The following is a 16,722-nucleotide window of genomic DNA, read 5'->3' as shown; positions in this document are numbered from 1 at the left end:
ATATGATTAAAGTTTAGTTGTCTACTGCACTGAAAAACAATCTGCTAGCATTTCCAGATCTCAAATTATATTACAAATTATAATTAACAAAAATCTGCCTAAGAAATAGATTGGAGGATCTGTGAACTGGATTAGGTACATGATACATAGCAGTAGGTAGCAAGGTGGTACAATGAATAGAGCACCAATCCTGGAGTCAGAATGACCTGAATTCAAATCTGGTCTCAGACAGGTAGAACCTACTAGCTGGGTGACCTTGGGCAAGTCACTTAACCCTGTTGTCTTGCATCTAGGGCCATCTCCAGTCATCTCCAGACCATTAGATCCAGATGGCTCCAAAGGGGAAACTTGGGTTCTTGACTTAGCACAGCTCCACTCCTTCAAATCCTATTCATGTTCATGTCATTGCATCGTCTCCCTGATGTTATGCTGTTCTTTGAGAATGAAGAACAAACATCATACAGTAAATAACTATAGGAATCTACTTTTTGGTAAATCCAAAGATCCCAAATTTTGAGACGAGAACTCACTATTTGACAACTTACCCTAGGAAGATTGGAAAACACTTTGGCAGAAATTAAATATAGATCAACAACTCATACTGTATACCATGATGAGGTGGAAATGAGTACATCATTCAGATAAAAAGGTTATATCATAAGAAAATTAGAGGAGCATGAAAAATTTTACCTGTCAGAATTATGGATAGAAAATAATTTATTGCCAAACAAGATATAGAGAAATGCAAATCAAAATAACTCTAAGTATCATCTCACCTATCATATTGGATAATATGACAGAAAAGAAAAAGGACAAATTTTAGAGAGAATGTGGAAAAATAGGGAGTTGTAAACTGACCCAGCCATTTTGTCAACAAGGAACAAGGACCAAACATCCATATCAGAAAGAGATCAAGGAAAAGGGATTGGGGGGGAAGCTAATATGTACAAAAATGTTATATCAGTTTTTTTACTAGTAGCAAATAATTGAAAATTAAGATGTCAATCAAATGGATAATGGCTGAAGAAGTTATGGCATGTGATCATGATGGAATATTATTGTGCTTTAAGTAGCTAGGTGGCACAATAGATAGAGAATCAGGCAAACTGATCTTCTTGAGTTCAAATCTGGTCTCAGACATTTACTAACTGTGTAACCCTGAATAAGTCACTTAACCCTATTTGCCTCAGTTTCTTCATCTGTAAAATTAGCTGGGAAAAGGGGTGGCTAGGTGGCACAGTGGATAAAGTACCGGCCCTGGAGTTAGGAGTACCTGGGTTCAAATCTGGTCTCAGACACTTAATGATTACCTAGCGGTGTGGCCTTGGGCAAGGCACTTAACCCCATTTGCCTTGCAAAAAAACTAAAAAAAAATTAGCTGGGAAAAGAAGTGGCAAACAGCTCCAGTATCTTTGCCAAATAAACCCCAAATGGGGTCATAAAGAGCCAGATATGAGTGAAAAATGATACAACACAACATAAGAAATGATAAGCAGGATGCTTTCAAAAAAATCTGGGAAGACTTATATGAACTGATGAAAAGTGAAATGACCAGAATCAGAAGAATACTGTACACAGTAAATAGCAATACTGTAAGATGACCAACTGTAAATGACTTAGCTGTTGTCAGTTTTTCAGTAACCCAATGGAGTTATAATAAAAAGTACTATCTACCTACAGAGAAAGAACTCATAATCTGAAGGTAGATTGAAGGATAGTTTCTGAAATTTATTGATCTTTATTTCTTTAGTTCTGGGTTTTTTTTTCCAACATTACAAATATGGAAAATTTTTTTCATGACTGAACATATATAATCTATATCAAATTGCTTGACTTCTCAAAAAAGGGGGAAGGAAAGGAGGGAAATAATTTAGAACTCAAATATTAAAAATGCATGTTAGAAATTTTGATTACATGTAATTGAGAAAAAATAAAAATAAGCAACATATATACTAAAAGGGGGAGGGCTTTGAATGCAAAAAAAAAATCAATCTGGAAGACTTTTTGAAAATATACTATGGAAATTAACCTGCCTCTAAAGCTTAAGAGAAAGAAGCCATCCAATCTTTTAAAAATGGGAGGAATTTAAATTGAATGTAAAGTAGTTCTAACATTTTAAATCAACTGAAAATTCTTAAAAGAATATATTATACAGATTATCCCCAACATTAAAAGACAGTAAAACATTAAAAGACAAAAATAAATTTAAAATTTTTCACTTAAAATTTGAGTATTGATAGGGGCAATAGGGTGGTTCAGTGGATAGAACACTGACCCTGAAGTCAGGAGGACCTGAGTTGAAATCCAGACTCAGACAATTAATAATTACCTAGCTGTGTGGCCTTGGGCAAGTCACTTTAACCCCACTGCCTTGCAAAAATAAAAAAAATGATCTTTTGTGTATTTGACATTCTAGGAATCCTTATCTCTTCAAATTACATATTGAAATGATATGAAAATTTGACTGTACTTCATTAAATTGACACATGCAGGGGTGGCTAGGTGGTACAGGGAATAGATCACTGGCCCTGGAGTCCGAAGTACCTGGGTTCAAATCCAACCTCAGACACTTAACAATTACCTAGTCTGTGGCCTTGGGCAAGCTACTTAACCCCATTGCCTTGAAAAATCTAAAATAAAAAAAAAAAAACAATTTACACATGCAAAGAAACAATTTACTAAAGCAATTAGATTTTTCCTTGCTTCCAGAGGATCTTCACTCTGCTGGTAATCTTTAATGGTTGGACTCAGTTGATGCCAATAAAGTCAGGGTTAGGGGGTTTATGCCCACTTAAACTTCTTCCTCCTCTTAATCATGTCCAAAGAAAAATGGCAAACCAGGGGCAGCTAGGTGGTGCAGTGGATAGAAGGCAGGCCCTGGAGTCAGGAGTACCTGAGTTCAAATCCAACCTCAGACACTTAATAATTACCTAGCTGTGTAGCCTTGGGCAAGCCACTTAACCCCATTTGCCTTGTAAAAATCTTTTTAAAAAATGGCAAGCCACAAATTAGATACCAGTACTCATCTGCTATCTTGTAGTTTGAAATAGGCAGTCTCTGAGACCTTATAGAATCTCATATTCTACTATTTAATTATGATTATTTGCTGTTTCCCAAATTTTCCTGGAAAAAGTGAGCAAAGATTTATTGCTATCAACAAAAGTGTTTAATGGAAGAAGATGGAAAACTATATTCACATATTTTAAAGCAAGGAAAATTTAAATAATCTATTTGGTAAGTAATAAGGTATTTATTTTGGTAAGTAAGAGTTGACTATATATTGAGATTATATATGTTAAAAGTATAATAGAAAGAGAAGTCCAGAAGGAAAGTAAATGTCCACAAGAATGAGGGAAAAAATAAGAATGATTTGCAAAAAAAAAAAAATTAAAACCTGGAAAAATAGAGCACTTAATTATTTAACTATTAACTGAATATTCAATCATCCAAATGTACTTTAATTTATAAAACAACATGACTATTGAACAACTAATGATCTTATGTTCTTATCAAGATCTATTGACAAAACTGAATAAATAGGGAAGTATCCTAATAGTCTTGAATTGCATTGTGGGAAATAAGGGGGTTGGTCTAGTTGAATCTATGATTCTATGATTTACCCTTTAATAAATAAACATTTTGTCTTTGATTTTTGGCATCTTTAGTTCTTAAGTCCTCCATTTGATAAGTACAATTGATTTTATTGTGGTTACACAATTTGGAATCATTTATGAATATATTTTTAAAAATCTTTCAATAGGTTCCTTGAATATTAAGTTAGAAAGTAAGGAATTGTCCCTTTCTAGTCATTAGGATGCCAATTAGTCAATCACTTTTTTAATAAAAGTTATGATTAAGTTATTTAATATAGTATAGCCCTCAGTGGTCTGAAAGAATACCTTCCATAGTTGTATGTGTATATGTGTGTGTATTTATGTTTGTGCATGTATGTGTGTGTGTGTGTGGGGAGAGGAGAGAGAGGAAAAAGAGTAGTGATTAATGATAGACATGTTAAATTTAAAAACCAATATAATTCTATGGAAATCAATATCACCTCACTTATTTACCTTGGAACAATATTCCTTCTATGAAGAACATCTACTAAATGGTTCAACCTATTCTGCACCCCCAAGTTATACTATGTCTGATTCCACAATAGAACTCATTAGCTAAACATTACTAAGGATCTATTCAATGCTGATCCATAGCATTTGGATAAGCTGTGGGGAGATACAAGGTTCAGATAATATATTACCTCTGCCCTTAAAGATTTTGAAAGTCCAGTTAAAGTTATTATAACCACTCAGATAGTTACAAACATATATATGTTTATATGCAAATATAGGTTTATATATGTACATATATATATAATTTACATGGTAAGTACATTAGAGACAGAAAACAGTGATATGATGTTTTATGGGGAAGAACATTAAAGACTAGACTGACAAAGACTTTCTGGATATGGTAGTATTTTGAAGAGTTTTTGCATGTGATTTCAGAAAAAGAAATGAGATAGACCATTCTTGACATAGGGTATTAACTAACCAAAGATAGAGACATAAAAGCATTGTACTTTCAGAGAAGGGTAAGGTAAAGGATAGTGAACACATTGTGACAGAAATGAAACAAATGTACAGGAAAGTAGTATGAAATAAGATTGATCAAAAGGTTCTGGATTGTTAAAACTTTGAATTACAGGCAGAAGATTTTAAATTGTACTCATAATAAACATTTTAATGTTTGTTGTGTAGTTTACATAGAGTACATCACTTGAATTGAATAATTATTTTGTAATGGATTAATACAGGTATTATTATTATTATTATTATCATCATCATTATTTCTACTTTAGAGATAAGGAAAATGAAATTCAGAGAGCCTTGCCTATAGTTGCACTATTATTAAATGTTAAAGGCAGAATCTACATTAGCACCCAAGTCCAAATCTAATACTCTCTTACCCATGACCCCGTACTTATTTGCTTCAGGATAGTTATGGAATATTTTTGAGCAAAGGAGTAACTTGGTTATGCTGGCATCTGCATAGATGGTGGATTTTTATCGAGGCCAAGGCAAGAAGAACTATAAGTCTATTTAGAAACCAGGTGAATGATAAAAGCCTACATAAGAGCAACAGCAGTGTGATAGAAATCTCTGAGAATTTCAGCCCTAAAAAATTGACAGATGTTCAAGGGAGAGGTTTTTATGCCTCTAGGCTCTATTTTTTTTTTTTTTAGGTTTTTGTAAGGCAATGGAGTTAAGTGGCTTGCCCAAGGCCACACAGCCAGGTAATTATTAAGTGTCTGAGGCCGGATTTGAACTCAAGTACTCCTGACTTCAGGGCCAATGCTCTATCCACTGTGCCACCTAGCGGCCCCCTAGGCTCTATTTTCATTAAGATCTTCAGAGATGAAGAAAGAGAATATGGGGAGACAAAAATTATGTTCGACGGAATTACTTAGAAATAAGATTATTTCTATTTATTTTTTAGGTTTTTGCAAGGCAGTGGGGTTAAGTGGCTTGCCAAGATCACACAATTAGGTAATTATTAAGTGTCTGAGGCTGGATTTAAACTTAAACACTCCTGACTCCAGGGCCAATGCTCTATCCACTGTGCAACCTAGCCACCCTATTTTTATTTTCTTTAGCAAAGAGCAGAAAGCTTCCCCTGCCCTTGCAAAGATGACTGAGATTCTTTGAATTGATTATTACCACATCATTCCCTTTGATTTTATTTGTGTTTCTTTTTGATTTCTGTCTACTTTGTTTGAAGCTAATTATATTTACTCTAAAACTTTTTAGTAAGAAATTTATTTTTTAGCATATTAAACATCCTAATAAGCTATCTTAATTATAAGATAAACAGACTTCACTAGTGTCTCTTTTCTCCAAGTACTCCACTGGAGAAGTTATTTTTGACAGAATATTCATTCTTTTAGGTTACTAAGGAATTTAATGAACTGAAATTATTTGGCTTTTTTTTCTTCCTATAAAAATCTGAACCCTATAGTAAATGTTTGGTGTCCTTAAGAGCTAATGTACCACCTCTATAACTATGTACCTTAGTACATAGTTGGTACCTTTAGTAGCAAAAGATAATCAACTTCATGTGATATTGACAGTCATCATAGTACATAGAGCTGAAAGAAACCTTAGAATCTGACTCTCTCATTTTAGAAAATGAAGTTCATAGAGATGAACAACTTTCCCAAGGTCACACTGTCAACCAAGTGAGAACCTGTTTCTTAGTTTGCAATCAATCAATCAGCACGCAGCTATTAAGTGCCTAATAATTGCCAGGCACTGTTGTAGTTCCTGGAGAAATAAATACAAAATGTGAAACAATTCCTACTCTGATGGAGCTTAAAGTGTGGTGGGGGAAATGAGAAGTACCTAAGTATGCACAGAGTGAATATCAAGAGAGTCAAGACAAAGTATTAAAATAAAAGTAGTTAGGGAGGAAAGATTAGTGGGAAGTAAGTACAATGAGAAATGTAGCACTGTGCCAAATTTATTGATTAATTTTTTGGAGGGGAATTATCTTTACAATGAAAATGTATATTCAGATTCTAATTGTCATTTACCAATTATTTGCATTCAAAAAAGATTTTTAACTTTAAATTCTTTAATTTACAATGAGATATAGTGACTGACCTTTTTTTCCTCATGCTTACATGAATCATAATGTTCTCTTTCCTTATTTTATGTTTCTCTTTTTCTTAGGAAAAAAGTGACTTTAGAAAGTAGATAGAATCTATTGAAAATATAAAACTTCATAGTAATTGTAAAGTATCAATGGAGATTAATTAAAAAACAAGATTAAAGAAAGTTAAAAATAATCTCTCCTGGATGATTAGAATATAAAATTGAATTTATATCATTATATTACACACATATTTCTATTAGAAAAATAAAAACATGATTCATTCAATGAGACCAGTTCAAAACATCTCTTTTAAAAATTTAACCTAAAATATTATAACATAAAAGAAAAATTTGTCTCTCAAATCAATTTCCCACAAGAAAAGACTTCCCACTTTATCTTTGCTGTTGGCATTTACTATAGTTCTACCATCACTGTTGATCAAGTACTTACGCGTACATCATGTACCCAGGACCCAGGCAGCTTCTCTTCTGTCACCATCTGATCTGTATCATCTCAGGATACAGTCGAGGCTTTGAAGGCTGAATGAAGACGAACAGTGAAGTCACTGACAATAAAGACAAAGCCAGTCTAACCAGTTTCAGTGACTGCAGCCTAGATATAGGCTGATAAGAGATGTGACCATTTTCGCAAGGGAGAAAGAATTCCAATGTGCCAGTCCATTCCAAATATGTAAACAATGACAAATACTTGAAAAGGGAACTTGTAAGCAGTGCATGTAGGTAGACATGCAGTGAACTCTTGATAATAATTCTTTCTTTTAGGGAACTAAGGTTTGAGGCATGACCTCACCTTTTTCAAGCTCTCTTGAAATAAAAGTAGCACAATTAATTTTTTTTTAATTTGAGGGCAGTTTGTATTTTGCTAATTGGGATTTTTAGAATTAAAAGATTTGATCTGACCCATGAAAACTGATTAAGTGCCATACATTAGACATCCTCATTTGTCCTTAAATTATGAGAACTTTGTGTGAACTCAAACATTTTGAAGAAGTGGAAAAAAGCAAATCAACCTCAATCGAAAGAGTAGATTTCTTGTCTTACCTCTGAAACTAAATAATATTATAATCTTGAACAAGCCGCTTTACTTCTCAGGTTGATGCAGTAAATCTGAATTCAGAAATTCTGATCAATTTTCTTGTTCTTTTTCCTGAAATATAATTTCCAGGTTGTTGCTGTTGTTTTAACTCTCATATGCTTCTCAGAGTCCTTTGATCCTTAAATTGTTCTTGCACTTCCTGTTTTAAAATAAATGGTTGCTTTCATAGGAACATTTTAAAATCATTTTTGTTGTTTTTTTCCAGATTGTCCTTCACTTTTATATTTCTGTTCTAAATCTGTTGTTTTCTCTTTTACTTCTTTGAATCTACTTGTCAACGTATATACAAGTTTTTTCTAGTCTGTTAATTATTTCTCCTAGATAGGCCATACATACTGATGTTTATTTTCCTCTGATTTGTTCTTTTAGGGTTTAATTTCTTTTTAATTATTCTGGAATATCATGCTGTTGCTACCTTGGGATTCCAGAGGAAATTATATTTCACAGAATTTGGCTCAATTATCTTTGATTTGTAATATTTATTAAGAAAAGTTTGTACTCTTTTAGATGTTTTTAGTACTTATCTTTCAATTTTAATATTCTATTGGGCTCTATATTTGTTGTTAAACTTTCTTCTTTAAATCTTTGTTGGTTTTAGGTAGAGATGACTATACACATATTCATAAACATTTATACATGTGTATATATGGTGTCTTTATATGTATGGATTCTTGTACCTCACATTTTTTACTCTCTATCCTTCCCTGAAGATAGATATACCTCAGGGAAAGAATGAAAAACTGCTTCATAAAAATAGAGACAAAAATACTTGTTATATTCTTAATCTACATATTTCACTTTATAACTGTGTGATTTTCAGTATATCTCTTCTCTCTCCTCAGTTTTCTTATCAGTATACAAAATAATTAGGACTAGATGATCTCTACAATTCCTTCCTGGTTTAACAATAAGTTAGGATTGCTGGAGATTTCACAGGTTTAGCAAGGTATATTGCATTCATTCCAATGAGTGGATAAAGGGGAAATGAGTCTATTTTTCATAGCACCCTTTTTGCTTTTGGTTCCTTTATATAAATAACTTATTTTTGTAGAATTATCTGGCCAGAAAACAGTCACAGAAATCTAAAGCAAATAACTTATTTTAGAGATAAAAAGACCTTCAACCTACACATGGAAGACTAGACATTTTCTCCAAGTGTCTTCTTTCCACACAGTTAGGGGCTTAAGCAGGGCAAGAATGCAACAATCTAACCATTGGTTTATTTTTCTTTCTGTTCTTTAAGAAACAGTTGAACTATTTTATTTTGCAAAAAATACTTTCCAACACTCAAACAACTATCCTAACAATGGGTGGCTTTAAAAAAATTTTTTTTGAAATGTTTTATAAAGTGACTGACACACCACATTATTTTCCACTTTTATTATTTATTTATTGTTAACAGAAAAGAAGGATCACTTGGCCTAAGAATTGTCACTTGTCTTTGACTTGATTCTAGTCCCCTTTTAGTATTATTTTTATTTATGTAGTTTCAGGCATTATGGTTACTTTTCCTTTACCTCTTTCTTCACTCAGAATGACTTTACATGCCTTCTTATGTTTGAATTCTTCTTATGTATTATAGTTTCTGAATAATAATATTCTATCACATTCAAATCCTACAATTTATCAAAGTAGCCCAGTTTTTGGGGGGTACATACATTATTTCTAGATTATAAAAAATAAAGTAAATATTATTTTGAAGACTTTTTTAGTGTAGTAAATATATAACTTTTTGCTGCTACAGACATTCTCTTTTCACTCTATTGTATTGTCTTCACATGGTCTCTTTAAATAACTAGTCACAGTTTTACCCTGGGTATATTGACCATCAAAGTAAAGAGAATGGTCTCAGACACTTAATAATTACCTAGCTGTTTGGCCTTGGGCAAGCCACTTAACCCCGTTTGCCTTGCACAAAAGAAAAGTAAAGAGAAGTCTAAAAGATCAAAGAATCTAAGATTCAAAATCCATATATTATAACTTTAATTTTTAAGATAATGGAAAATACAATGAAAATTAAGTAATAATATAAAAATACATATTTATATAGTACCTTTCTCAAAATAGTCAAGGTATTCTAAGCATTTATTAATTACCACCATGTGTTAGGCACTTTGTTAAGTTCTGGAGGTACAAGGAGAAATAATGAAGCAATCCCCATTCTCAGGAAGCTTACATTTTAGGAAGGACCCTCAGTCATATTTAAACTATGTCTCCTCTTGAATGTCTAAAGCTTCTTAACTTTTCTTTTCCTGCTTTTCTGAGATGAACCCTAAAGGGTACCTTTCCTCCTTATGCTTCCAGAGTTCTTATAAGTGTTGTTCTTGTCCCTATTAGAATGCAAGTTCTTTGAGGCTAGGACATTTCTTCCTTAATGTATTTTTTATCCACAATTACTTAGGAAATTGTCTGGCTTATGGTATGAATTTAATAAATGTAGCAATAGGATAAGTAGATTATTTCTTTTATTACATTTTATAATCCACAGTTCAGTCATTAAGAGAAACAGAAATTGAAAATCAAATGCTCCAAAAAATTTTCTGAAACTCTTGTGAACAGATTTCATGATAATGAATATAAATTCCTAGTTCATGGATCTATCTAGGAAGACTCTGTGTTAAATATTGTAAAGTCTCTATTAACAAATTTATAGTCAGATAAATGCTCAATTTAGTCCAAGTGCCAGAATTTTACTTATAGGAATTTTAGAATATTAGAGGAAATGGAGAATTTCCATTACAATATATAATAATTATATAATAATTATAGTTATTTCTTTTATTGCTACTATTAAATCTGGTAATTCATTATGGCATGGAGATAACCTTGGACTCTTTTTAAAACTCTGCCAACAGAGCACAAGGCTAGGTCCATTGGTTATCTTAGCTAAGTTCAGAGATACTCATTGCCAAAGGTGACTCTGAAGTGGATTTTTTTAATCTAACCACAGTAATGCATGAAACCACAGAATAAAGATAATCATAAACTACAATGGTGGACATTGAATCGATAGCAATGAAATTGATATACATAGGGAAATTTATATGTAAGTTAATGCTTACATGTAAAGATAGTTTATGTAGAACATTTCTTTTAAAGAGCTCATTTGACATTCAAGAATTAGAGTACTTACAAAATAGAATTTTAATTTTTAATTTTTACTTAAAATTAAGATAAGACATTCATATTCATGAAAATATATTCAATTCATCATCACTGAAAATAAAAATTCTAGTAATATCAATAATTACACATCCTGAACAAAGTTAAAAACATGAAACTCTCTAATGAGGAAGCTCAATATACAAAGGCTATAACATCTATGAACTCTTTAGTGAGTCATTTGATGTGTACCTATTACTTTTGTGATTCCAAAAATAGTCTGCACTAGGGCCTTCAAAGGTCATATGATCCATCCTTCTATTAGACTTAAACCATGAATGACAGATTAGAATCTATCCTGTTTTGGGGATCTCCATAAAGATTTCACAACATCTCTCAGGATCATAAACTATTATTTTACCATCATCACTATGAAAGTCATTGTTAGGAAAGAGAACTGTGCTTGAACCTAAGTATTTTGCCTCTAGCAATGACTACTTGTGTGGCTATGGGCAATCACTTAACCTCTGGTGAGCCTCTGTAAAGGGGAATAATGATAATGACTTTGTATGCTTATGGTGAGACTCAAATGAGATAATGTGTGCACAATGCTTTGCAAAATTCAAGACACTATGTATGTCAGCTATTCTTTTTAACTACAAAATATTCTCTTTGGTTCCTATTTTCTTCATATGTAAAAGGATGAGATTGGTCCTGCATTCGCATTCACATTTCTTTTATCTTTATCATTCAATGAAATTCTGCTTTAATCCATTTTTCTTAAGCTATAACTAAAGCAATTAGAATTATCCAGTTAAATTAAATAAATATTTTAATGCATAATATTATACATAATATCATAATAATACATAATATACCTATTATGTATAAAGCATTTAAGTAGACACTGGATTTTAAAAGCATTTTTAAAAAAACAACTTACATTCTTTGTCACTCTCTACTGTACATGTTATATTCATCCTTCTCTTTTCCAGAATTAGTTCCATAATCTCAATTATTTTCAGTGTTTTTTATTGGTCATATGTTGTGGCTCTACTTTGAGTCTACTCTGTACTCTTTATTTCTTCTTTAATTATTAAGGATCTGTTTAACAATAGTTTGGAAGAAAAATGAATATATACACATATAAACACACAGATATATATAGCTACACACACATACACACACACACACACACACACACATACACCTTACAATAACCTCAATAACTTTTTCTTAAGATAGGTTTGTCCCTAGTTTAGTTTGCATGGAAGCATTAGATATGAATTTTAATCTATTGAATTTAAATATTGACACAAAAATCACCTTGCATAGGGTTTGAGTGACATTGCCCATGGTATTTGTGGTTAGTCAATAAACAATAAATAAATTACTCAAGAACCCATCTAATGAAAATGTAATGCAAAGTGACTATTGGGCACAGTGATATGGCAAAAGATTATTACTAGAGAGGCAGAGTCATTATGACAGTACAATACTAGGAAGTTCTTGGAGTTTTTCCCTGAAAAAATCTTTAAATAAAGCCTCTAAATGGAGCCTAAAGTGACAGACCCCCCCAAAAAAAAAAACAGTGAAACAAATTCTCAACTCAAGATATCATGAAGCAACTTCAGCAAATGACTGTATTGCCTGGGTAAGGGGTAATATAGTTCAGCATAGGTAGGAGATTTGGGTAGCCTGCAAGAAGCATTCAGGCGCAGTGCAACTCATATCCAGGCTCAATAAACCAGTGACCATCAGTGAGGTCCAAATCTCAACTCAGAAGAAGTTCAAACCCAGCAATGCTGATACAGTAGGCAGGACTGTGTTGGGTTACCCTAAGACAGGGTACAAACCACTTGTACCTGAAACATCATAAACCATGCCACAGGCAAGTAGTAAGACAATGATCCCTGGGCCCAGCTTGGGATGATGCCCCCTTGGCCTCAGAAACAGAGCTCAACTATGACAATAAGCAACCCCCCCCCCAAAAAAAGAGAGCAAACCATGAAAAATTAGAGGGACAATAAAATTGCCATCTCAGATGATGGAAACATGCCTATATGTGAAAACTCAAAGGGTTTTTGAACTCAAATCCAAAAAGATCATTTGAAAGAAGTCAAAAAAGAATTTTAAAGATAAAGGAGAAGAAGAAGAAAAATGGAGAAAAGACATAAGAGTCATGCAGGAGAATTATTAAAAATTGACCAAAGAAAGCAATACCTTATTTAAAACTGAATGGAAAAAAGAAATCAATTTCTTCTATCTTTGTAAAAATGTCCAACCAGAAAAGGAATATAACTCACCAAAAAGTAAAATTAATCTACTAGAAAAAGAAACCCAAAATTTAATTGAAGAAAATAAAAACCTAAAACTAGAATTGGACAAATGGATATGAATAACTCTGAGATGCCAAGATTCTATCAAACAAAGCCAAAAGACTGAAAAAAATAGAAGAAAATGGGAAAAATAACCAACTTGGAAAATAGATCCAGGAGAGATCATTGATAAATTATTAAATTATTATATAAATTATCCATAAATTATATAAAAGTATAGAAATTAGTATAATATCATATAAATTATAAATTACTGGAGGGGGCAGAGCCATGATGGTGGCATGAAGGCAGGAATTCCCAGAAATTCATTCCCCCAAAACCTCCAAAAGCCATCAAACTATGACTAGTCAAAATTTAGAGGGACAGAGACCACAAAGAGACTAAATGATACAATTTCCTAGTTCAAGACAACTTAGAAGTTCCACATAAAAGATCTATTTCACCAGGACCAGGGGCTTGAAAGAACCCCAGCCACAATGTAGCCCGACCAGGTGCCTAGGTCCATGGTAGAGGGGGTGGTTTCCAGACTTCTTGGCCCAGGAATCACCCGGGACAGCTGGAAGTGGTGGTGAGAGAACTCTGCTGCAATAGAGTGGAGTTCCAGCCTCAGAGCAGACCTGCTGTGAGAACCTACAGCAGAAATCAGAGCAACCACCTAGAACTTCCAGAGCGCTCTAGACCACAAACAGTAAGGGGGTTGGGGGAGACTGCAGAGATCTCTCTGGGGCAGGATTCTGTTGTATTCCCATACCAAGATAGAAGTTGCAGTTTGGGCTCCCATACCACCATAGCCAAGCAGGGCCTCTCCTCAAAGCTCCAGGGAAGAGGGGAGGGGCTGTGGTTATCCACATCCCAGAGCACAGGCAAGAGAGCAGTCAGAGTCTCTCATAAGACCTTGGAGGAATTAAGGTCCCTGTGGATTATCCCCAAACCTACCAAAGCCTTGGAAGTACAGTAATTCAGTCATAGACTGAGGAAATGAGCAAACAATAGAAAAAGAAGAATCTGACCATAGAAAATTACTTTGGTCCCATGGAGGACCAAAATATATACTCAGAAGATGTCAAGGTTGAAGCTTCTCTATCAAAAACCTCCAAGAAAAATAGAAAATTGGCTCAGGATATGGATGAGCTCAAAAAAGAATTTGAAAAACAATTAAGAGAGATAGAGGAAAAATTTGGAGGAGAAATGAAAGCAATGCAGATAAATCATGAGAACCAGGTCAGCAGCTTGGTGAAAGAAATACAAATAAATACTGAAGAAAATAATGTGTTAAAAAACAGTTTAGGCCCAATGGAAAAAGAAACACAAAAAAAGCAAATGAGGAAAAGACTGCCTTAAAAAGCCGAATTGGCCAGCTGGAAAAGGAGATAAAAACGCTCTCTGAAGAAAATAACTCCTTCAAATGCAAAATAGAATTAAAGGAAGCTGATGACTATGAGAAATCAGGAAGGAATAAAATTGTACTTTAAAAAAACCCAAACTAGAAGAAAGTGTGAAAAATCTCATTGGAAAAACAACTTACTCAAAAACAGATCCAGAAAAGATAATTTTAAAATTATTGGGCTACCTGACAGTCATGACCAGGAAAAGAGCCTAGACTTCATTTTTCAAGAAATAATACAGCAAAATTTCCCTGAGATCCTAGAAGCAAAGTGTAAAATAGAAATTGAGGGAATTTACCTGTCACCTCCTGAAAGAGATCCCAAAAGAAAACCTTCCAGGAATATTATAGCCAAATTCCAAAACTCCCAAGTCAAAGAGAAAATACTAAAAGCTACCAGAAACAAACAATTCAAACTCCCATGGCTCTATAGTCAGGATTACACAGGATCTCTCAGCATCTACATTAAGGGCTTGTAGGGCATGGATTATGATTCCGGAAGGCAAAAGATCTTGGTTTACAACTGAGAATCAACTACCCAGAAAAACTGAACATTATCCTTCAGGGGATGGACTTTCAACAAAACAGGGGACTTTCAAAACTTTCCTATTGAAACAACCAGAGCTGAACAGAAAGTTTGATCTTCAAGTACAGTACTCAGATGAACCATAGAAGAGGTGGATGAGAAAGACTAACTATGAGGAATTTAATGATGTTGCATGGGAAGAAGACAGTGATAATTCATATAAACTTTCTCATTTATAAGAGCAGTTAGAAGAAATATATATACATATATATATATATATATATATATATATATATATATATATATATAGAGAGAGAGAGAGAGAGAGAGAGAGAGAGAGAGAATAGGACAGGAAGGAGCTGAATATAATGGCATAATATAGTAAAAAGATTGGATCAATGGGTGATAAAGGATGGTACTGGGGGGAAAGGAGAGGAAGAAGTGGCTAAGATATTTCACATAAGAGTCAAGGAAAGTTTTTACATTGGAGTGGAACAGGGGAAGGCAAGGCGGCGGGAAATGAGTGCACCTTTATTCTCATCAGAAATGACTCAGAGAGGAAATAACATACACACTTAATAAGGTATAGAAATCTATCTTATCCTAGAGAAAAATGAGAAGAAAGGGATGTGGGGGTTGGGGAAAGGAAGGGAAGAATAGGTGATAGAAGAAAGGGAAGATTGTGGGAGAGGGTACTCAGATATAACACACTTCTGAGCAGGGATAGGATGAAGGGAGAGAGAGAATAGAAAAAATGAGAGTAGGGAGGAATAGAGTGGAGGGAAATACAGCTAGTGATAGCAACTGTGGGAAAAGATATTGAAGCAGCTTCTCTGGTGGACTTATGATAAAGAAGACAAATCATCCCAGAGACAGAGCCATTGGAATCTAAACAAAGACTGAAGTACACTTTTTTTCTCTCTCTCACTATTCTTAAATCTTTCTGTTGGGGGAGGGGTTTACATTTACTCTCACAACATGATTATTGTAATAATACAAAATAAATAAACTCAAAAGATACAATGATCAAATGATAAAAATATGTTATTAGTCTCCCTGAAAGCCATGACCAAAAAAGAGCCTGGACAATATCTTGCAGGAAATTATTATGGAAAACTGTCCTAATATCATAGAACAAGAAGATAAATTTGTCCTTAAAAGAATCCATTAATTCTGCCAAATTTCAGACTTCTCAGGCAAGGGAGAAAATACTACAAACTGTCAAAGAGAAACAATTTTAATACCAATGAGCCACAGGTCATGATTACACAGGACTTAACAGTTTCAACATTAAAGAATTGAAGGGCTTGGAATATGATGTTTTAGAAAGTAAAGGAACTTGAATTACAACCAAGAATCAACTACCTGAAAAATTCAGCATATTGTTTCAGAGAAAAAAAGGGATTTTTTTTCAATGAAATAGAAGACTTTCAAAGTTACCTGATAAAAAGAACAGAGCTGGACAGAAAGTTTGATTTTCAAACGCAACTCGAGAAATACTTGAAAGGTAAACAGAAAGACAAAAAGTATGAAGACAATATCTGTAACTCTTGAGAATTTTGTTTCTCTTATGACAGTTGAAAATAACAGTGAACTGGAGGTAGGGT

At 33.5% G+C, this 16,722-nt stretch overlaps 1 protein-coding gene across 1 annotated transcript in view; it reads right to left on the bottom strand.

The window, feature by feature from the left end:
- TMPRSS11F (transmembrane serine protease 11F) overlaps window positions 1–7,178 on the bottom strand; it is a 95,599-nt gene extending 88,421 nt beyond the window's left edge. The window contains exon 1 of the mRNA XM_074229324.1: window positions 7,099–7,178. Coding sequence (XP_074085425.1) covers window positions 7,099–7,109 — 11 coding nt within the window. The 5' untranslated portion in view covers window positions 7,110–7,178. The remainder of the gene's footprint in view (window positions 1–7,098) is intronic.
- Between the last annotated feature and the right edge of the window lie 9,544 nt (window positions 7,179–16,722).

This window comes from Macrotis lagotis, chromosome 3 (assembly GCF_037893015.1).
Source record: "Macrotis lagotis isolate mMagLag1 chromosome 3, bilby.v1.9.chrom.fasta, whole genome shotgun sequence".
Classification (NCBI taxonomy): domain Eukaryota; kingdom Metazoa; phylum Chordata; class Mammalia; order Peramelemorphia; family Peramelidae; genus Macrotis; species Macrotis lagotis.
Note: the sequence above shows the minus strand (reverse complement) of the source record. Positions and strands in the feature narration are given on the sequence as shown.